This window comes from Schistocerca piceifrons, chromosome 9 (genome assembly GCF_021461385.2).
Source record: "Schistocerca piceifrons isolate TAMUIC-IGC-003096 chromosome 9, iqSchPice1.1, whole genome shotgun sequence".
Taxonomy (NCBI): domain Eukaryota; kingdom Metazoa; phylum Arthropoda; class Insecta; order Orthoptera; family Acrididae; genus Schistocerca; species Schistocerca piceifrons.
This window is the reverse complement of record NC_060146.1, coordinates 148,144,851-148,168,085: the sequence shown is the minus strand read 5'-3', so window position 1 is coordinate 148,168,085 and position 23,235 is coordinate 148,144,851. Positions and strand designations below refer to the sequence as shown.

At 40.6% G+C, this 23,235-nt stretch overlaps 1 protein-coding gene across 1 annotated transcript in view; it reads right to left on the bottom strand.

The window, feature by feature from the left end:
* Positions 1-23,235, bottom strand: part of LOC124716771 (nuclear factor related to kappa-B-binding protein-like) — a 215,137-nt gene that overhangs the window by 3,095 nt on the left and 188,807 nt on the right. The window contains 1 exon segment of the mRNA XM_047243318.1: positions 13,449-13,626. Coding sequence (XP_047099274.1) covers positions 13,449-13,626 — 178 coding nt within the window.

Below are 23,235 nucleotides of genomic sequence, written 5' to 3'. Positions count from 1 at the left end.
TCATGTCCCTCGACTCTTATAACTGCCATCTGGTTTCTGTACAAATTGTAAATAGCCTTTCGCTCCCTGTATTTTACCCCTGCCACCTTTAGAATTTGAAAGAGAGTATTCCAGTCAACATTGTCAAAAGCTTTCTCTAAGTCTACAAATGCTAGAAACATAGGTTTGCCTTTCCTTCATCTTTCTTCTAAGATAAGTCGTAAGGTCAGTATTGCCTCACGTGTTCCAGTATTTCTACGGAATCCAAACTGATCTTCCCCAAGGTCGGCTTCTACTAGTTTTTCCATTCGTCTGTAAAGAATTCGTGTTAGTATTTTGCAGCTGAGTAGTAGGGATTATTATACACTGACAGAGGTCACTTCCAGCAATGGGCGAAACTATGGTACATTTTACAACATAATGTGGTCTACAACCCAGAAGAATATTATGAAAATGTAAGTACAGCTCTGCAATGCCTGGAACAATTTCAATCAAACTTGGTACATATTGTAGTTATCCAAATACCTTACAATTTCTTACCGCGAAACAAAAATTACTGTGTACCTGTGAAAGAATAGTAAAGTCAGCTCATATTTATTGAAAGGAAATAATTGTCTGCCAATTCTGTCATGCATGTATTATCCTATTTTTTGTAAATATTCTGCACGGATTTCCTGCTCAGTGGATGTTGAGTCTACACCAAAGTAATATTGATCATTGTGGTTTGTGTATATAAGCTCTATGGGCAGTGGTATTCCAGCATAGAAGAGCACTAAATGAAAATATTTAAAAAAAGGTGAGGGAATGGAGAGACAGAAGCAGCTCAAATCTGGATATGGGGGAAAGACACTTGGTGGTTGTTTGGTGATACGTAATGAAGACTACTGACAAATACACTTTGAATGGTTAACTAAATCAAAGGAGTTTTGTTTCAAACAAATGATGAAGATAAAATGGTGCTCAGTATGTATTTACTGTAACTGAGAATTGCAAGAAATAACTGCAATGCATAGAGAGAAACTGCATTTCACGTGAGTAAATTACCGCAGTTACATGCATACAAAGCAGCTCCCCATGTATAACTTACTACTTTAAAAAAAGATATTATTGAGTAAAAGGATAAAACACACCTAGCTCCCTTAGGCTAATTTTACACAACAGACTTTTCTGCCTCAGTCGACTACTCACAGCAAGTTTGTCTACCGCAGCACCTGTGGTATTATATTCCTGTACTGAGACTTACTTTTCACTGATGATGTTTTATGCTTACACGTCAAAGCCAAAACTGCATGTGTGCTGGGTGCAGTCTGCAACCTAGACCAGTACTAAATAGTGCGAATCAGGTTATGAAGGACTCCTTTTAAAATGCTGAATATAGTAACAGTACAAGGGACAAGCAATTATAGTAGAGTTTATTAATGATGAAATTAAAGTTAATAGTCTACATTCTTGACAAAGGTCTCACAGTAAATTCTCCACATTATTGAGAACTAAAAGAATAGGAGAAGTGTCATCCAGACATTTCAAAATATCAACATTTATGCCAAAGAAATTATTTATAATAGAGGGAAACATTCCACGTAGGAAAAATATATCTAAAAACAAAGATGATGTGACTTACCAAATGAAAGTGCTGGCAGGTCGACAGACACACAAACAAACACAAACATACACACAAAATTCAAGCTTTCGCAACAAACTGTTGCCTCATCAGGAAAGAGGGAAGGAGAGGGAAAGACGAAAGGATGTGGGTTTTAAGGGAGAGGATAACGAGTCATTCCAATCCCGGGAGCGGAAAGACTTACCTTAGGGGGAAAAAAGGACGGGTATACACTCGCGCACACACACACATATCCATCCACACATATACAGACACAAGCAGACATATTTGAAGACAAAGAGTTTGGGCAGAGATGTCAGTCGAGGCAGAAGTGCAGAGGCAAAGATGTTGTTGAATGACAGGTGAGGTATGAGTGGCGGCAACTTGAAATTAGCGGAGATTGAGGCCTGGTGGATAACAGGAAGAGAGGATATATTGAAGAGCAAGTTCCCATCTCCGGAGTTCGGATAGGTTGGTGTTAGTGGGAAGTATCCAGATAACCCGGACGGTGTAACACTGTGCCAAGATGTGCTGGCCGTGCACCAAGGCATGTTTAGCCACAGGGTGATCCTCATTACCAACAAACACTGTCTGCCTGTGTCCATTCATGCGAATGGACAGTTTGTTACTGGTCATTCCCACATAGAATGCGTCACAGTGTAGGCAGGTCAGTTGGTAGATCACGTGGGTGATCGTGTACACCCTCCGGGTTACAGGACTGGAGTAGGTGGTGGTGGGAGGGTGCATGGGACAGGTTTTACACCGGGAGACGGTTACAAGGGTAGGAGCCAGAGGGTAGGGAGAGTGGTTTGGGGATTTCATAGGGATGAACTAACAGGTTACGAAGGTTAGATGGACGGCGGAAATACACTCATGGTGGAGTGGGGAGGATTTCATGAAGGATGGATCTCATTTCAGGGCAGGATTTGAGGAAGTCGTATCCCTGCTGGAGAGCCACATTCAGAGTCTGGTCCAGTCCCGGAAAGTATCCTGTCACAAGTGGGGCACTTTTGTGGTTCTTCTGTAGGGGATTCTGGGTTCGAGGGGATGAGGAAGTGGCTCTGGTTATTTGCTTCTGTACCAGGTCGGGAGGGTAGTTGCGAGATGCGAAAGCTGTTGTCAGGTTGTTGGTGTAATGGTTCAGGGATTCCGGACTGGAGCAGATTCGTTTGCCACGAAGACCTAGGCTGTAGGGAAGGGACCGTTTGATGTGGAATGGGTGGCAGCTGTCATAATGGAGGTACTGTTGCTTGTTGGTCGGTTTGATGTGGACGGACGTGTGAAGCTGGCCATTGGACAGGTGGAGGTCAACGTCAAGGAAAGTGGCATGGGATTTGGAGTAGGACCAGGTGAATCTGATGGAACCAAAGGAGTTGAGGTTGGAGAGGAAATTCTGAAGTTCTTCTTCACTGTGAGTCCAGATCATGAAGATGTCATCAATAAATCTGTACCAAACTTTGGGTTGGCAGGCCTGGGTAACCAAGAAGGCTTCCTCTAAGCGACCCATGAATAGGTTGGCGTACGAGGGGGCCATCCTGGTACCCATGGCTGTTCCCTTTAATTGTTGGTATGTCTGGCCTTCAAAAGTGAAGAAGTTGTGGGTCAGGATGAAGCTGGCTAAGGTGATGAGGAAAGAGGTTTTAGGTAGGGTGGCAGGTGATCGGCGTGAAAGGAAGTGCTCCATCGCAGCGAGGCCCTGGACGTGTGGAATATTTGTGTATAAGGAAGTGGCATCAATGGTTACAAGGATGGTTTCCGGGGGTAACAGATTGGGTAAGGATTCCAGGCGTTCGAGAAAGTGGTTGGTGTCTTTGATGAAGGATGGGAGACTGCATGTAACGGGTTGAAGGTGTTGATCTACGTAGGCAGAGATGCGTTCTGTGGGGGTTTGGTAACCAGCTACAATGGGGCGGCCGGGATGATTGGGTTTGTGGATTTTAGGAAGAAGGTAGAAGGTAGGGGTGCGGAGTGTCGGTGGGGTCAGGAGGTTGATGGAGTCAGGTGAAAGGTTTTGCAGGGGGCCTAAGGTTCTGAGGATTCCTTGAAGCTCTGCCTGGACATTGGGAATGGGGTTACCTTGGCAAACTTTGTATGTGGTGTTGTCTGAAAGCTGACGCAGTCCCTCAGCCACATACTCCCGACGATCAAGTACCACGGTTGTGGAACCCTTGTCCGCCGGAAGAATGACGATGGATCGGTCAGCCTTCAGATCACGGATAGCCTGGGCTTCAGCAGTGGTGATGTTGGGAGTAGGATTAAGGTTTTTTTAAGAAGGATTGAGATGCAAGGCTGGAAGTCAGAAATTCCTGGAAGGTTTGGAGAGGGTGATTTTGAGGAAGAGGAGGTGGGTCCCGCTGTGACGGAGGACGGAACTGTTCCACGCAGGGTTCAATTTGGATGGTGTCTTGGGGAGTTGGATCATTAGGAGTAGAATTGGGATCATTTTTCTTCGTGGCAAAGTGATATTTCCAGCAGAGAGTACGGGTGTAGGACAGTAAATCTTTGACGAGGGCTGTTTGGTTGAATCTGGGAGTGGGGCTGAAGGTGAGGCCTTTGGATAGGACAGAGGTTTCGGATTGGGAGAGAGGTTTGGAGGAAAGGTTAACTACTGAATTAGGGTGTTGTGGTTCCAGGTTGTGTTGATTGGAATTTTGAGGTTTTGGAGGGAGTGGAGCTGGAAGTGGGAGATTGAGTAGATGGGAGAGACTGGATTGGTGTGCAATGAGAGGAGGTTGAGGTTTGCTGGAAAGGTTGTGAAGGGTGAGCGAGTTGCCTTTCCGGAGGTGGGAAACCAGGAGATTGGATAGTTTTTTGAAGTGGAGGGTGGCATGCTGTTCTAATTTACGGTTGGCCTGTAGAAGGACGCTCTGAACAGCCGGTGTGGACGTGGGAGAGGAAAGATTAAGGACTTTTATTAAGGATAGGAGTTGACGGGTGTGTTCATTGGCTGAGTTGATGTGTAGGTGAAGGATTAGGTGGGTGAGGGCAATGGATTGTTCAGTTTGGAACTGGTATAGGGACTGATGGAAAGAAGCGTTGCAGCCAGAGATGAGAACTTTAAGTGTGAGGCCTTTGGGGGTAATGCCAAATGTCAGACAGGCCTGAGAAAATAGAATATGGGAGCGTAATCTGGCTAGGGCGAAGGCATGTTTGCGGAGGGAATGTAAATAAAACTTTATGGGGTCGTTGTGGGGGTGTTGTGAGGGTGACATGGTATTAGAAGGTGGAAAGTGTAACACGAGGCTGAAATGAAAATGAAAATAAAAATATATGGGGAGAGATAAAGGTGAACTAGAAAGCAACTGGAGATCTGGTATGAAAAAAGGCGAAAAAGTATTGGTTAAGTTGATCCTGTGGTGAACTTGGGTTGGTAGATAGCGATGTGCATAAGGGTTAGGTGGTTGTGTTGCCGCTAAAACACGTTAAAGGACGGAGAAATTCGGGAAAATTTCGAAAAAACGTGTAAATGTATGAAAAGGAGTGGTGTTGTGGTGAAAGATTACGAAAATGGGGCTAACACTTGTCTGACGAAGAAATAATGAAGTTAAAACCTGTGGGGAGCGGCTAAAAATGATTAGTGATGCGCGAAAAACGGAAGTGGAAATAAAGTGAAAGTTATTAGAACTAGCCGAAATGGTTGTTAAATACGTGAAAGCAGCTGTTATTGAACTAGAAGCGGTGGATTATATGGCGGCAGTAGTGTTGAAAACGGAAAATGAAATTTTTTTGGTTATGGTTTGGAAGAAGGTTACGTATTATTGAGTATATATAGGCGGGATAAAATTGAATAGTAGATTACGGTAAAAAGGGGAAGGTGAATAAAAAGTGAGACTACTGGTAAAAACAGAAAGAGAAAATAAGACGACAGGAAAGATTTCGGAATGCAACAGCGACAATAACAAACGTGATTGTTGGGTTCAAATTAATGATATGATTATAATAGAGGGAAACATTCCACGTAGGAAAAATATATCTAAAAACAAAGATGATGTGACTTACCAAATGAAAGTGCTGGCAGGTCGACAGACACACAAACAAACACAAACATACACACAAAATTCAAGCTTTCGCAACAAACTGTTGCCTCATCAGGAAAGAGGGAAGGAGAGGGAAAGACGAAAGGATGTAGGTTTTAAGGGAGAGGGTAAGGAGTCATTCCAATCCCGGGAGCGGAAAGACTTACCTTAGGGGGAAAAAAGGACGGGTATACACTCGCACACACACACATATCCATCCACACATATACAGACACAAGCAGACATATTTGAAGACAAAGAGTTTGGGCAGAGATGTCAGTCGAGGCAGAAGTGCAGAGGCAAAGATGTTGTTGAATGACAGGTGAGGTATGAGTGGCAGCAAATTGAAATTAGCGGAGATTGAGGCCTGGTGGATAACGGGAAGAGAGGATATATTGAAGAGCAAGTTCCCATCTCCGGAATTCGGATAGGTTGGTGTTAGTGGGAAGTATCCAGATAACCCGCACGGTGTAACACTGTGCCAAGATGTGCTGGCCGTGCACCAAGGCATGTTTAGCCACAGGGTGATCCTTTGGTTCCATCAGATTCACCTGGTCCTACTCCAAATCCCATGCCACTTTCCTTGACGTTGACCTCCACCTGTCCAATGGCCAGCTTCACACGTCCGTCCACATCAAACCCACCAACAAGCAACAGTACCTCCATTATGACAGCTGCCACCCATTCCACATCAAACGGTCCCTTCCCTACAGCCTAGGTCTTCATGGCAAACGAATCTGCTCCAGTCCGGAATCCCTGAACCATTACACCAACAACCTGACAACAGCTTTCGCATCTCGCAACTACCCTCCCGACCTGGTACAGAAGCAAATAACCAGAGCCACTTCCTCATCCCCTCGAACCCAGAATCCCCCACAGAAGAACCACAAAAGTGCCCCACTTGTGACAGGATACTTTCCGGGACTGGACCAGACTCTGAATGTGGCTCTCCAGCAGGGATACGACTTCCTCAAATCCTGCCCTGAAATGAGATCCATCCTTCATGAAATCCTCCCCACTCCACCATGAGTGTATTTCCGCCGTCCATCTAACCTTCGTAACCTGTTAGTTCATCCCTATGAAATCCCCAAACCACTCTCCCTACCCTCTGGCTCCTACCCTTGTAACCGTCTCCCGGTGTAAAACCTGTCCCATGCACCCTCCCACCACCACCTACTCCAGTCCTGTAACCCGGAGGGTGTACACGATCACCCACGTGATCTACCAACTGACCTGCCTACACTGTGACGCATTCTATGTGGGAATGACCAGTAACAAACTGTCCATTCGCATGAATGGACACAGGCAGACAGTGTTTGTTGGTAATGAGGATCACCCTGTGGCTAAACATGCCTTGGTGCACGGCCAGCACATCTTGGCACAGTGTTACACCGTCCGGGTTATCTGGATACTTCCCACTAACACCAACCTATCCGAACTCCGGAGATGGGAACTTGCTCTTCAATATATCCTCTCTTCCTGTTATCCACCAGGCCTCAATCTCCGCTAATTTCAAGTTGCCGCCACTCATACCTCACCTGTCATTCAACAACATCTTTGCCTCTGCACTTCTGCCTCGACTGACATCTCTGCCCAAACTCTTTGTCTTCAAATATGTCTGCTTGTGTCTGTATATGTGTGGATGGATATGTGTGTGTGTGCGCGAGTGTATACCCGTCCTTTTTTCCCCCTAAGGTAAGTCTTTCCGCTCCCGGGATTGGAATGACTCCTTACCCTCTCTCTTAAAACCCACATCCTTTCGTCTTTCCCTCTCATTCCCTCTTTCCTGATGAGGCAACAGTTTGTTGCGAAAGCTTGAATTTTGTGTGTATGTTTGTGTTTGTTTGTGTGTCTGTCGACCTGCCAGCACTTTCATTTGTAAGTCACATCATCTTTGTTTTTAGATATAAAGAAATTATTTACATACACATACATCAATCGACGTTTGAAAGGCAGCACATTGTGTCTTTTTGCTTTATCTTTTGCATCTTGTTTTCTTTCCAAAGAGCAAATAACACTCAAAATCATTTTCTCCTTCAATAAAGCACACTTTTAAGTGGTTAAAACAATCTTCTTTAAGAGATGTTTTCTATATATTCATGTTCTTATTTGTTCACAGTGTAGGTTTATTCTTTGTCCAGATACTGTAAAACATAAATACATTTTGACTTTCAGATACTTGGTGTCAGATGTGAGAAAAGACTGTATAAAAAATACTGAGCCCTTGTGCAACCTTTGAAAGTTGTCACAAAAACAAGACAAAGGATAAAATGAAGATTAGTAGGTCAAAAAGCATAAACTTCATTATCATAACAGGAGTGAAAACCGTTTAACTTACAATATCAGCAGACAATTTCAAAATCCCCCATCACTGAGCACATGCAGTCAGATGCGTACTTTGAGTTTCAGAACCTCCAACTCAGCACAATCAATCAGCGACTGAGACATTGTCTCATTTGTGACATGACTGGTGGATAACTTGCACACTGGCACTCACCAAAAGTAACTGATTTAGCCAAAGAAAGCCACTCATGGAATACATGCTTTCAGTGTGAAGAGGCTCACATGTAAGAATCTACATCCACATCTGTGTGGATACTCCGCAAATCACATTTAAGTGCATGGCAGAGGGTTCACAGAACCACGTTCACAACAATTCTCTATTATTCCAATCTCATACAGTGCACGGAAAAAATTAACACCTATATTTTTCCGTGTGAGCTTTAATTTTTCTTGTTTTATTGTGATGATCATTTCTCCCTATACAGGGTGGTGTCAACTAAATATTTTTTTTCATTTGGAGGAGGAAGTTGGTGATTCAAATTTTGTGAGAAGATTCCATCGCAACATAAAACGCCTTTGTTTTAATGATGTCCACCCCAAATCCTGTATCATTTGTGACACCCTTTCCCCTATTTCGCAATAATATAAAACGTGCTGCCCTTCTTTGAACTTCCTCAATGTATTCCGTCAGTTCTTTCTGGTAAGGATCCCGTGTCACGCAGCAGTATTCTAAAAGAGGACGGACAAGCATAGTGTAGGCAGTCTCCTTAGTAGGTCTGTTACATTTTCTAAGTGTCCTGCTATAATACCTAGGTATTTAGTTGAATCTACAGCTTTTAGATTAGACTCATCTATTGTGTAATTGAAGTTTAATGAGTTCCTTTTAGCAATCATGTGGATGACCTCACACTTTTCATTATTTAGGGTCAACTACCACTTTTCGCAGATATCTTTTCTAAAGCCTATTTCAATTTGGTTTGATCTTCTGATGACTATATTAGTCGATAAATGACAGCTGCATCTGCAAAAACCTAAGACAGCTGCTCAGGATGTCTCCTAAAGCCAGCCAGAGTGGCCGAGCAGTTCTAGGTGCTACAGTCTGGAACCACACGACCGCTACGGTTGCAGATTCGAATCCTGTCTCGGGCATGGGTGTGTGTGATGTCCTTGGGCTAGTTAGGTTTAAGTAGTTCTAAGTTCTAGGGGACTCAGAAGTTCAGTCCCATAGTGCTCACAGCCATTTGAACCATTTGTCTCCTAAATTATTTATATAGGTAGGGGTAGCGTCTTTGATTCTGAATCAAAACGTCTTCGGTCCCGGGTTCAATCCCCGCCACTGCCTAAATTTTGATTAATAATCAGCATTGGCGGCCGAAGACTTCCGACATAAGAAGTCAGCCTCATTCTGCCAACGGCCTTGTCAAAGAGGGCGGAGGAGCGGATAGAGGTTCAGGGCCCTCTCTTGTCCTAGGGGTGGGAAATTGCCCCTAAAGGCGGACGAATCAGCAATGATCAACGACATGAGGATGCAGAAGGCAATGGAAACCACTGCATTAAAGACACATAACGTGTATCTACAGGACATGTGGCCTGTAACTGAAGAAGTGTCATGATGATCTCTCCATTGGCAAAAGATTCCGGAATAGTCCTCCATTCGGATCTCCGGGAGGGGACTGCCAAGGGGGAGGTTACCATGAGAAAAAGATTGAATAACCAGCGAAAGGATAACGTTCTACGAGTTGGGGCGTGGAATGTCAGAAGCTTGAATGCGGTAGGGAAACTAGAAAATCTGAAAAGGGAAATGCAAAGGCTCAATCTAGATATAGTAGGGGTCAGTGAAGTGAAGTGGAAGGAAGACAAGGATTTCTGGTCAGATGAGTATCCGGTAATATCAACAGCAGCAGAAAATGGTATAACAGGTGTAGGATTCGTTATGAATAGGTAGGTAGGGCAGAGGGTGCGTTACTGTGAACAGTTCAGTGACCGGGTTGTTCTAATCAGAATCGACAGCAGACCAACACCGACAACGATAGTTCAGGTATACATGCCGACATCGCAAGCTGAAGATGAACAGATAGAGAAAGTGTATGAGGATATTGAAAGGGTAATGCAGTATGTCAAGTGGGACGAAAATCTAATAGTCATGGGTGACTGGAATGCAGTTGTAGGGGAAGGAGTAGAAGAAAAGGTTACAGGAGAATATGGGCTTGGGACAAGGAATGAAAGAGGAGAAAGACTAATTGAGTTCTGTAACAAGTTCCAGCTAGTAATAGCGAATACCCTGTTCAAGAATCACAAGAGAAGGAGGTATACTTGGAAAAGGCCGGGAGATAAGGGAAGATTTCAATTAGATTACATCACGGTCAGACAGAGATTCCGAAATCAGATACTGGATTGTAAGGCATACCCAGGAGCAGATATAGACACAGATCACAATATAGTAGTGATGAAGAGTAGGCTGAAGTTCAAGACATTAGTCAGGAAGAATCAATACGCAAAGAAGTGGGATACGGAAGTACTAAGGAATGACGAGATACGTTTGAAGTTCTCTAACACTATAGATACAGCAATAAGGAATAGCGCAGTAGGCAGTATAGTTGAAGAGGAATGGACATGTCTAGAAAGGGCTATCACAGAAGTTGGGAAGGAAAACATAGGTACAAAGAAGGTAGCTGCGAAGAAACCATGGGTAACAGAAGAAATGCTTCAATTGATTGATGAAAGGAGGAAGTACAAACATGTTCCGGGAAAATCAGGAATACAGAAATACAAGTCGCTGAGGAATGAAATAAATAGGAAGTGCAGGGAAGCTAAGACGAAATGGCTGCAGGAAAAATGTGAAGACATCGAAAAAGATATGATTGTCAGAAGGACAGACTCAGCATACAGGAAAGTAAAAACAACCTTTGGTGACATTAAAAGCAACGGTGGTAACATTAAGAGTGCAATGGGAATTCCACTGTTAAATGCAGAGGAGAGAGCAGATAGGTGGAAAGAATACATTGAAAGCCTCTATGAGGGCGAAGATTTGTCTGATGTGATAATAGAAGAAACAGGAGTCGATTTAGAAGAGATAGGGGATCCAGTATTAGAATCGGAATTTAAAAGAGCTTTGGAGGACTTAACGGTCAAATAAGGCAGAAGGGATAGATAACATTCCATCAGAATTTCTAAAATCATTGGGGGAAGTGGCAACAAAACAACTATTCACGTTGGTGTGTAGAATATATGTGTCTGGCGATATACCATCTGACTTTCGGAAAAGCATCATCCACACAATTCCGAAGACGGCAAGAGCTGACAAGTGTGAGAATTATCGCACAATCAGCTTAACAGCTCATGCATCGAAACTGCTTACAAGAATAATATACAGAAGAATGGAAAAGAAAATTGAGAATGCGCTAGGTGACGATCAGTTTGGCTTTAGGAAAAGTAAAGGGACGAGAGAGGCAATTCTGACATTACGGCTAATAATGGAAGCAAGGCTAAAGAAAAATCAAGACACTTTCATAGGATTTGTCGATCTGGAAAAAGCGTTGGTGCAAGCTGTTCGAGATTTTGAACAAAGTAGGGGTAAGCTATAGGGAGAGACGGGTCATATACAATATGTACAACAACCAAGAGGGAATAATAAGAGTGGACGATCAAGAACGAAGTGCTCGTATTAAGAAGGGTGTAAGACAAGGCTGTAGCCTTCTGTACATCGAGGAAGCAATGATGGAAATAAAGGAAAAGTTCAGGAGTGGAATTAAAATACAAGGTGAAAGGATATCAATGATACGATTCGCTGACGACATTGTTATCCTGAGTGAAAGTGAAGAAGAATTAAATGATCTGCTGAACGGAATGAACAGTCTAATGAGTACACAGTATGGTTTGAGAGTAAATTGGAGAAAGACGAAGGTAATGAGAAGTAGTAGAAATGAGAACAGCGAGAAACTTAACATCAGGATTGATGGTCACGAAGTCAATGAAGTTAAGGAATTCTGCTACCTAGGCAGTAAATAACCAATGACAGACGGAGCAAGGAGGACATCAAAAGCAGACTCGCTATGGCAAAAAAGCCATTTCTGGCCAAGAGAAGTCTACTAATATCAAATACTGGCCTTAATTTGAGGAAGAAATTTCTGAGGATGTATGTCTGGAGTACAGCATTGTATGGTAGTGAAACATGGACTGTGGGAAAACCGGAACAGAAGAGAATCGATGCATTTGAGATGTGGTGCTATAGACGAATGTCGAAAATTAGGTGGCCTGATAAGGTAAGGAATGAGGAGGTTCTACGCAGAACCGGAGAGGAAAGGAATATGTGGAAAATACTGATAAGGAGAAGGGACAGGATGATAGAACATCTGCTAAGACATGAGGGAATGACTTCCATGGTACTAGAGGGAGCTGTAGAGGGCAAAAACTGTAGAGGAAGACAGAGATTGGAATACGTCAAGCAAATAATTGAGGACGGAGGCTGCAAGTGCTACTCTGAGATGAAGAGGTTAGCACAGGAAAGGAATTAGTGGCGAGCCGCATCAAACCAGTCAGTAGACTGATGGAAAAAAAAAAAATAATAATTGGAAAAAAACACTAAATCAGGATGGTAATATTCTGCCTGAAACCCATGTCCATTATCTTAATAGCTGCACCTCCTACAGCCAGTGCATCAACTGATGGGTTACCAGCATTTGTGTTGGAGGATATGGCCCACTCCACGAGATCGCTACAACAGCTATACAGGATCACTGAGAAGTTACTTCAGTTTGACACTGTAGCATAGCATGCAGTAATTTATGTAAATTCTGTGTATGTGCATTTCTTGTGTTAATTATTTCAGATATCAGTTTTAATGAGTACAATAGCCAAGCAAAGATCTGCTGCTTATTAAAGCCCTGCAAGCATGTAGCTCATCCGAGTGGTCTGTACATGCCTGCCATCTGTGTGTGTGTGTGTGTGTGTGTGTGTGTGTGTGTGTGTGTGTGTGTGTGTGTGAGAGAGAGAGAGAGAGAGAGAATACGGTTCACACAGGGTGGCAGAAGTTGCTGAAGATGACCGACGTCGCAGTCTCACATACGCAACTGAGTGAGCATTCGACCAAAGCTTGCGAGCAAGCACTCACCCGTGTGTAGACTGCAAATTTGGAGTGTGCACATGTACAATATGCTTCCTTTCTGTAAGACTTGGGCAAAACTTATTTAAATGACAAATAACAAATATAGAAAAAATTATTACTTGATAATAACAAATAAAAATACTTATTTGAAACCATTATTCATTTACATGAAAAGCACATTTGTCCATCATCTGTAAATAAAATGCATTATGAATAACAGATAAAGTTTGCCCCAGTTCTTCCTCATTTTAAAACACTTGTTTTGTTGCTTTTAAACTACTTCTTAGGACACATTTTTCAAATATCTTATCAGAAAGGATATCTGATTTCTAAAGATTTGCTACTGTAACCCACTAAAGAAAATGCATGCTACATCTTCAAGAGGATACTGGTGTGTGCGACTCTAGGGTGCATAACATGATTCAGGGTACTCACTACCAGACTCTTCTCTCTGTCAGATACTCACTGGTCAGGGTTGGTACCAGATCCAGTGTTGTCACCCGCACCTCCGACAGCATGTGCTGCCACTCCTCCCGATTGCTGTTGCTGTGCTGCAACCATGATGTTGGCTGCACTGGTAGCAATAGTCGCCCCCTGAGCTCGGATGCCAGGGCTCAGGATGCGTGCGTAAACCTGCTGCCGACCTGCGAGGTATTTGCAAAACAGTGAGCTTAATAATTTTAATTGTAAACTCAATATTTTCTTTGATTGTCACAGAAATACATTAATGAGGTCAGCACAAATGGTCACAGTTCCAACTCGTGGGGAGTGTCAGTGAAGTTTAGAAAAACCTGAATTTTCAGGTTCTTGAAGACAGACTCAAACTCATCTTCTTTCTTTCTTTTTTTCTTGTGCCTTTGCCCTGCATTTGTTATTAAGACATCTAGCATGGTTGGTTTTTAAGGGGTGGCCTTGTGCCCTTCCTGATACTACCCGTTTACCCTCTGGGACAGAAAATGTATACATTGACCAACTGTCTGCATATAGTTTTAATCATCTGAAACTGAGTGAAAGTTTTTTAGATGCTTGCAAATCATGTAACTGATATGGGACTTGGGTACCAGCCCAGTATTCACCTATTGGGATGTGGCAAACTGCCTAAAGCCCCCATTCCGGCTGGCTGGCACATCAAACCATGCTGTCAATCCAGCAGACAGATTTGAACTGGGGCTGGCACACCTCACCATCCTCGAAGCAGTGCATTAACATGAATGGCTATTCGAAGGGGTGTGAAGATAGACTCCACTTATCCTGCAAAAAAATCACTAACACATTCATCTGTCCTGTGCTCCTTACACTACTGGAATGGAAAGAAACCCTAACAAGGGGCACAAAATGTTTTATATCGAGATAAAATGTTGGCAAAAATACACGTTTAACTCAGGAGGCATGCATAAAATATCATCCGAAATTGTGCTAAATCCATGCTCTGAAAATTTTTTCAAGCAGTTAGTTCATGAGCCCACGTGAATAGTAAACGATTGTGAAAACACGCTTGACCTCTTAGCAACAAATAATCCTGAGTTAATAATGAGCATCAAAACGGATACCGGGATTAGTGAACACAGGGTTGTTGAAGCGAGATTGAAAATTGTAACCCCCCAAATTCTCCAAAAATAAACAACAATATACCTATTCAAAAAAGCAGATAAAAATTCACTTGACAACTTCCTAAGAGAGAGTCTCCACTACTTCCAAATTAATAATATACGTATAGACCAGATGTGACTTGAATTCAAAGAAATAGTATCAGCAGCAATTGAGAGATTTATACCAAATAATTTAACAAACGACGGAGCTGATCCTTCTTGGTACACAAAATGGGTCAGAATATTGTTGCGGAAAGAACGAAACATGCACGCCAAATTTAAACAGACGTAAAATCCCCAAGATTGGCGATCTTTTACAGACGTTTGAAATTTAAAGCGGACTTCAATGCGAGATGATTATAACAGTCTCCACAACGAAACTTTTTGAGAAACGCTTTTCTTGTTATTTTCTGTCTGTGTTTTATATCCTCTCTACTTCAGCTACCGTCAGTTATTTTGCTGCTCAAATAGCAATACTCATCTACTACATTTACTGTCTCATCTTCTAATTTAAATTCCTAAGCAATTGGAACATGCTGTTTCTTGATTTCAACTTGTTGCAGAAAACGGTGGACAGCATATTGAACATGTTTTGCACCAGTCATATGGAAATTAATACTCCGATTTGATTATGACTGATGCTTTTTATGCGGTTTTCGGCCTCAGGACAATTAGAAACTGATTTTTCTCATCCAATGTGATACGACCTTGCCGTGGTGGATGGGCTTACGTAACTAATGGTATTACACCTGTACACCCGTGCACACTGAGTAGTAGAGTTTGTTTAATGTCAAACATACACCTTAGGCATTGCTGTATGATTCATTTGTCATTTGTAGTCAACTACTATTAAATTATGACACTTACAGCACCATCTATTGCTACATTTTGTAACTATTCATTTTTCATCTACAATACATTTTCCCCCCTTCTCCGATAATATTCTGCTGCAGTTTGAAGTCATTGTCACCAGTGGTGTTATTTCTGCAGCGATTTGGAAGTTTAATTTTAATTATAATCACCCTGTACATCCACTGTGCTCCAGCCTGCTCCTCGAAGATTAGTGTTCACCAGAAACTGTTGTGAAATACACGGTTAGATTTCACAGCTACACAGAAACTAAAATATCACTACAAGTTTCAGAATGTTTCAATCAAAGTCCAGTGTCCAAGTATACTCAGTATTTTATTGTTGGTGATCTTCAAAATTGTTTAACTCATTATTTTGAGCTTTAAAAGGTGTCTTTATGTCTCTAAATGTAATGTCATTCATTATGGGATGTTTTAATTAATAAAAAAAAATATTACTTTTTGGAACAATTAAAAAAAAAGAAAAGAAAGAAGAAGAAGAGGAAAACCCATTATGTTGAGGTGTTAATATTCATCCTATAAACCATCCATCCTATTTTTGAAAGAATGACAATAAATTCTTCTCTGAAAATTTTAATTCCCTTTTGAATTTTTACTTGTTCTTCACTGTTCCCCCTATGTACAGACTAAACAATGTTGGGGACAGGCCACATTCCTGTCTCAGTCCCTTCTCAACTACTGTTTCCCTTTCATGGCCACTGACTCTAATAACTATGGTTCTATTTCTGTACAAGTTGAAGATAATATTTCATTCCCTGACTTTTATTTCAATTATTTTTAAAATTTCAAAGAGTGTATTCGATCAACATATCAAAAGCTGTCTGTAAATCTCAAACAAAAGCTACATATGTTCCCATTCTTTCAAATTATATTCTAATGTAAGTTGTAGATCAGTATTGCCTAGTGCGTTCCTATATTTTTGCAGAATCCAAACTGATCTCCCTCAAGTCCAGTTTCTACCAGTTTTTCCATAATTCTGTAAATAATTCCTGTCAATATGTTGCAACCATGACTCACTAAACTAATGGCCTGATAATATTTGCACCTGTTAACACCTGCCTTTCCTAGAATTGGAGTAATTACATTGTTCTTGAAGTTATAGGCTAGTTTACCTGTCTCATAAATCTTGCAGAGCGGGTGGAATAATTTGTTAATGGATAGCTTTCCCGAGGATCCCTCGTCTACTCCAGGTGCCTTGTTTTGAGTTAGGTCTTTCACTGTACTTTTAAATTCTTCTTGTAATATCATATCTCCTGTTTAATCTTCATTTACTTCCATTTCTCTTTCTCTGTTATTGTGTTCAAGTACATTTCCATCTATACCACTTCTCCTTCTACAGCACTTCTATAGATTCCTTCCATCTTTCAGCATTTTCTTTTTCATTTAATACTGGCATGCCACCTGAACCCTTAATAATTATGCAGTTTTTCTACGTTTCTCAGAAAGTTTCTTTAATTTCCCTGTACAGCAGCCTGTTTCTACATCTACATACATACTCCACAATCCACCATACGGTGTGTGGTGGAGGGTACCTAGTACCACAACTAGCATCTTCTCTCCCTGTTCCATTCCCAAACAGAACGAGGGAAAAATGACTGTCTATATGCCTCTGTACAAGCCCTAATCTCTCTTATCTTATCTTTGTGGTCTTTCCACGAAATATAATTTGGCAGCAGTAAAATTGTACTGCAGTCAGCAGTTGTGCATTTTCCTATAGTCATTCCTGCTTTGCTATTTTGCACTTTCTGTCATTCTCATTTTTAAAGGTTAGTATACTCTTTTGCTTGCTTCACTTACTAAATTTTTTTACAAATTCTCCTTTTATCAGTCAAATTCAATGTATTATGCATTGTCTGAGGATTTCTACTGGGTCTTGGTTTTTTACCTATTTGCTCCTCTACTGCCTCTCAAGGCTGCTGCATCTCTCAAGGCTACGCATTCATCTTCTATTGTGTTCCTTGCACACTTCACTTAATTGCTGCCTATTACTCCCTTTGAAACTCTCAACCACCTCTTGTTTTTCCAAATTATCCAGCTTCCATATCCTTAATTTGTCACCTTTTGGAAATTCTCAGTTTTAATCTCTGTCTCATAACCAACAAATACTGGTCAGAGTCCACATCTGCCAATGGGAATGTTCTGCAGCTTAAAATCTGGTTTCAAAATCTGTCTTTTGGAGAGTCCGGGGTACCTGGCCTAGAAAATTTTAAAAATTAAGATACTATATTTCAGACTCTTTCTGGCCATATATAATGAAGATTTTCCAGGAGTAAGACTAATAGCAAGTGAAATAAATCAGGTTAAGTGAAAAAGGCTAAAAATTAGTTTAGTAAACACCTTGGGTGCTTTATAAACATTTCTGTAGTTTTCTAATACTGTAAAATCAATATACATGTATCTCACAAATTATTAATGAAAATACAACACTAAAACAATATCCACTTCAATTATTAAGAGAGAGGCATGCCTTCAGTGTTTTATACAAAAATATGCACGAACCTTCCTCATCCACTAGCTCCCCTTCTGCCTTGTACAACACAGAATCTGGATTTTCATTAGTGACTTAAGGTAATTTTCTCTTGAGTGACAATCTTGTTGCAATCGTCACAGCCCATATCTAATCCTTTGTGAAATTATTTTGGTAACATGCTCTTCCTGAAGACGGACGTTTCATTTTACTTATCATCATAGTGCTCGAGGTTGCTGTATCCATACTAGATCAAAATTCAGGATTGTTTTCTTAACAACACTAAAAACTCTCTCACAGGCAGCATTTATGCAAGAAACAAGCAGTGACACAAGTTTGTTTGCTCAGTGATGGATGCTTTTTTTAATGCCTGATGCATCACATATAGTAGACATTTCTTATCAAGCAATATCAGCTATATCTTCTTCCACTGCTCAAAAGTCTTAAAACTGGTAGCTTGAAAAAATCCAATTCCATTGTGTTTTTTCCTATTCACCCACAACATCAGGCTCATTCAACTTTATAACTGATGAAACAGATTTATCTTTTCTAGATCCAATATCTATAACATCTATATTTTTTAAGAAGTCATCATTTAGTGCAAATTTTTCTTTGATGTAACTGCATTAGTTGACAAAAAAACTTCTGATACTTTCATAAAATTTTAGAATAATAATTTTACAAACTTAGTATGATGAATGTAGCTTCTGGTGTCTACACCAATGAGAATATCTTCATCCCCTTTGTGATACTTAGTTTTTTGAAATTTCAGTTCGAATAGTGCAGAAAGTTTGATCAATCTCACAATCACATATGTAAACAACATATTTATGATGCTATGAAGTTTATGAATTACTGGTTCTTCTCACTGAAGAAATACATATGCTTTGGTAAATAATAAAAGAGTTTTATGCAAGAATAGAATACACAGTTTGGTGACTGGATCATTTATAATAGAGTGTACGCTACTTCAGTGAGAGCTGCTTACATTTTTTTATGTTTCCTCATTGAAAAGGTTTGCCAGATGTTCCCATTGCTCAATTATTCTTTCTATTCATTGGAGCAAAGAGAACCATTTGTACAAACATATTTCAGTATTTTATGGTGTTTTTGAACTATATGAAACAAAATCATCACAACTTCTGAATGGTTTGCATTAGGGCATTCAAACTGCATGGTTGGCCACGAGGAAAGATGGAATTAGTATGCACATGCATGGTTTGGTTTAGCAACGAAGCCAACTTTCATTTGAATGGGTTCATCAATGAACAAAACTGATGGATTTGGGGGACTGAATTTGCATTTCGCGATCGAGAAATCTCTTCAACCTCAACAGGTAACTGTATGGTGTGCAATGTCTGGTACAGAATAATTGGTCCAATATTTCTTGATGCCACAGTGACTACCGAACGGTGCGTGAAGGTTTTGGAAGACAATTTCATCCCGATTATCCAAAGTGACCCAGATATTGACAAGATGTGGTTCTTGCAAGTCGGAGATCAACCCCATTGAAGCAGGAGAGTGTTTGATGTCCTGGAGAAGCATTTTTGGGACCACATTCTGGGTCTATGGTACCCAGAGGCCACTGGCATGGCCTCAACTGGCTGCCATATTCTGCGGATCTGAATAAATGCGACTCCTTATTGTGGGGCTGTATTTTAGACAAGGTGTACAGCAATAACTCCAAAACCATTACTGAGCTGAAAACAGCCGTTCAGGAGGTCATCGACGGCATCGATATTCCAACACTTCAGTACGTCACACAGAACTTCACTATTCATCTGCATCAGATCATCGCATTGAACATGTCATAACCTAAATCCGAATATCTGTAGTGATGTTTACATGTTGAATAAAGTGTGTGCATACCTTAGTTTGTAACTGATTAACTTTTTTTCATATAGTTCAATAATTGTCACCCTGCATATATGAGTATTGTGTCAAAGTTTAAAAGCATAAAGTCTCTTTGAACTTTTTTTGAGAAAGTAGTAAATGTCCACTATAAATTTTTCAGCATTGAAATATTTTAGGCTTTTCATGATGGTTGATGCAGCCAAATGAAGCAAGTGGCAGGAACAAGTTTGTATTCTTACGTGTGGCTGAATGCCCTTCAAAAAAACATCACATCCTTTTCCATATCCCACCACTGAATTTGCATTATCATGTGTGAATGAAATGTAATTTTTTCAGGGAATTCCTTTTCTTAGCAGCTGGACATTCAATAGAGCAAAATTTCCTTCGCTGGTATTTAAACTTGATCCCATCAAGGATATAAGAGCGAACACTGTGTTACAAGTGGAGGCCGAATTGCACGCGTTTTAACTCAAGCAGGCTAGCGTGAGGAGGGAAGAACTATACTGACCTGAGGTCTGGAACATGACAAGGAATTAGAATTCAGAAAGCGGACGTAATTAGTTTGATACTTAACTTTAATCCATTAATGATGAATGTCGCTCTTGACGGTACATGAGTCACAATATTATCTGTTCAGAATACATTCTTGAAGTAATTATAATAACTGAATATGACTCCTTGCTAGGTCGTAGCAAATGACGTAGCTGAAGGCTATGCTAAACTGTCGTCTCTGCAAATGAGAGCGCATGTAGACAGTGAACCATCGCTAGCAAAGTCGGCTGTGCAACTGGGGCGAGTGCTAGGGAGTCTCTCTAGACTAGACCTGCCGTGTGGCGGCGCTCGGTCTGCAGTCACTGATAGTGGCGACACGCGGGTCCGACGTATACTAACGGACTGCGGCCGATTTAAAGGCTACCACCCATCAAGTGTGGTGTCTGGTGGTGACACCACAGATATTATTGTGGTGCACATCTTTCCCTGTTTAACATCAACATAATGGCAATTGAGTACAGTTAACATCTTTAATAACTCTGCCACCCATGATTGCAAGAGGAAAAAGGTTTACTTTTAAATATTCTACTACTTCATCCTGTGTTCCACATGAGAAAGAATTTATAACTATAACTGCAGTTGTTTTAGTTCTACCAGACAGTATTTTTTTAGCAACCTGAGTACTAGGAATTTTTTTTTAACAGCTGTGAAGTATGATCTACACAAGAAACTGGCAGGCCATCTTCAACTATAAATTAACAAATAAGCATTTCTGCATTAGTGACAGAATCCTCCTCATCAGGTCATATTCCAAATGATGACAGTGATGTGTCTGAAGGTGGTGGTGGTGGTCGTGGTTAGTGTTTAACGTCCCGTCGACAACGAGGTCATTAGAGACAGAGCGCAAGCTCGGGTTAAGGAAGGATTGGGAAAGAAATCGGCTGTGCCCTTTCAAAGGAACCATCCCGGCATTTGCCTGAAACGATTTAGGGAAATCACGGAAAACCTAAATCAGGATGGCCGGAGATGGGATTGAACCGTCGTCCTCCTGAATGCGAGTCCAGTGTGCTAACCACTGCGCCACCTCGCTCGGTATGTGTCTATGAAGACAGCATGCTTTATACAAATGTGTTGTGAACACGCAGTACAAAACATATGTTGATCTGATTTATTACATTTTACCAGACATGACCATTCTATGCTATCTTGTTTCCTAAGTTTCTGTCCAGTTTTGCATTTTTAAAATTTTTTTTATTTATTTATTTTACACTGCCATCCACTGTATTAACACTTTGGTGCTCCACAATATTACTATCTGAATTTGTTGCAGTATTCAGGCATGCTTTCACAGCACTTGCTTCTTTCTTGTGATAATTTTCCACTTTCATTTTTGCACTTTCCTTCTTACAACAATTGACTTAATAAGCAAATACATGAGTACTGGTACTTGTAATTACAGAAGCTTCCATCTTATTTTTTTCACTGTCACCCTGGATATGATTTGCACTGTTTAATTTTTCACGTTATTTGCATTTAGCTTGTCTGCACGGAAACTGTTAACAGTTGCCAAAGAAATAAAAATAAGTCTAATTGCTTGCATTTTGATGAAACAATTAAAATTTTGAGCAGCTAACCCAATATACACAGTTGTTTTGAATTCTAAAAATATGAATAATCCACCAAAAAACATATATGTTACAAAATTACCAACAATTTCATCAGTGTATAATAATTTACTCCCAACACAATTAAAAATTACATAACTAAAATAAATGGAGATGGTCATTACTATAATAGCATCAGTGTGGTGTGTATTATCAAGTATGGACAGATAGGTGGACAGTGCATCTTGTGATATCACCCCGTTAGAAAAATTGCAACAGCTTACACACAAATGCCTTGAACTTTGAACATCTCATTTCAAAAGAAGTTTTAGTAAGCCATGGTGATGAAACCATATGTAGACAGGTTTACGACATACTCAGAAAGGAACTCATTACAATCTATAAAACATTTTAGTAACATACAATTAGCAATTTTTTGAAAACATTAAATTTTAAAATGCCTGTTTCTGTAATTTCTTCCTGTTAGTCCATACTTAAGGTGATCCCTAACTATTATGGACACAGTTCTGTATAATCCATCTAGCTACAATAATGCATACACTATGCTGTTCATAGTAGCTCATCTGCATCCCTATTCTCTTATTCCTTTTTAGTTCTAATCCTTTATTAGTTCTAATCCTGCATTACCTTATTTTACTTTGTTTTGATTACAGCATATCCACCTGTCTATAAATCCTGTTCTTCCTGCCATCATACTTCACTAATTTTCACTATATCTAACTTCAAGTTACCCATTTTTTCCTTTCATGTTCTCTAATCCACGTACCAGATTAAGGGATCAAACATTCCAATCTCTTAGCTGTAGACCATGACATTTACGTTGCATCGCTGTTCAAATACGTGTTTTCTATCTCAAGCCATTAATGCTTGTAACATCTATTTTTGACCTATTTTGTATCTGTATCGATACTTCTATGTCAATTTGTAGTATTGCTTCTGTATAATGTTGTATCTGTCATGGAAATTCTTTGACTTTGTATCCATATTAATTATGTGAAACTTTTGAACGGTGTTGTTTAAATAATGCTTGTGGATTCAAATAACTAATGGAATGATTGTTATGTAAAGTACTGTAAATGACTTGGTCCATAGTTATGGAACATAGGGTTGAATGTAAGAGACGTGGGGAAGCCCCGGAGCTACAGAAGTAGCCTGGCGAAGTGGAGGAGGTAAGGAGTCTGGGCTGAGCAGTGCTGTGGTTGACAGTTCGCTAGCAGTAGCGGAGGCCAGAAGAGTTTAAGGGCAGTATTTATGGGCCTTGGATGCTGCAATTGGTGATACCATTATCATGGCATGGGTTTTGGTCCTATAAATATAATTCTGACTGCATTGCTGCCAGGTTAATGGCCACTGCAAA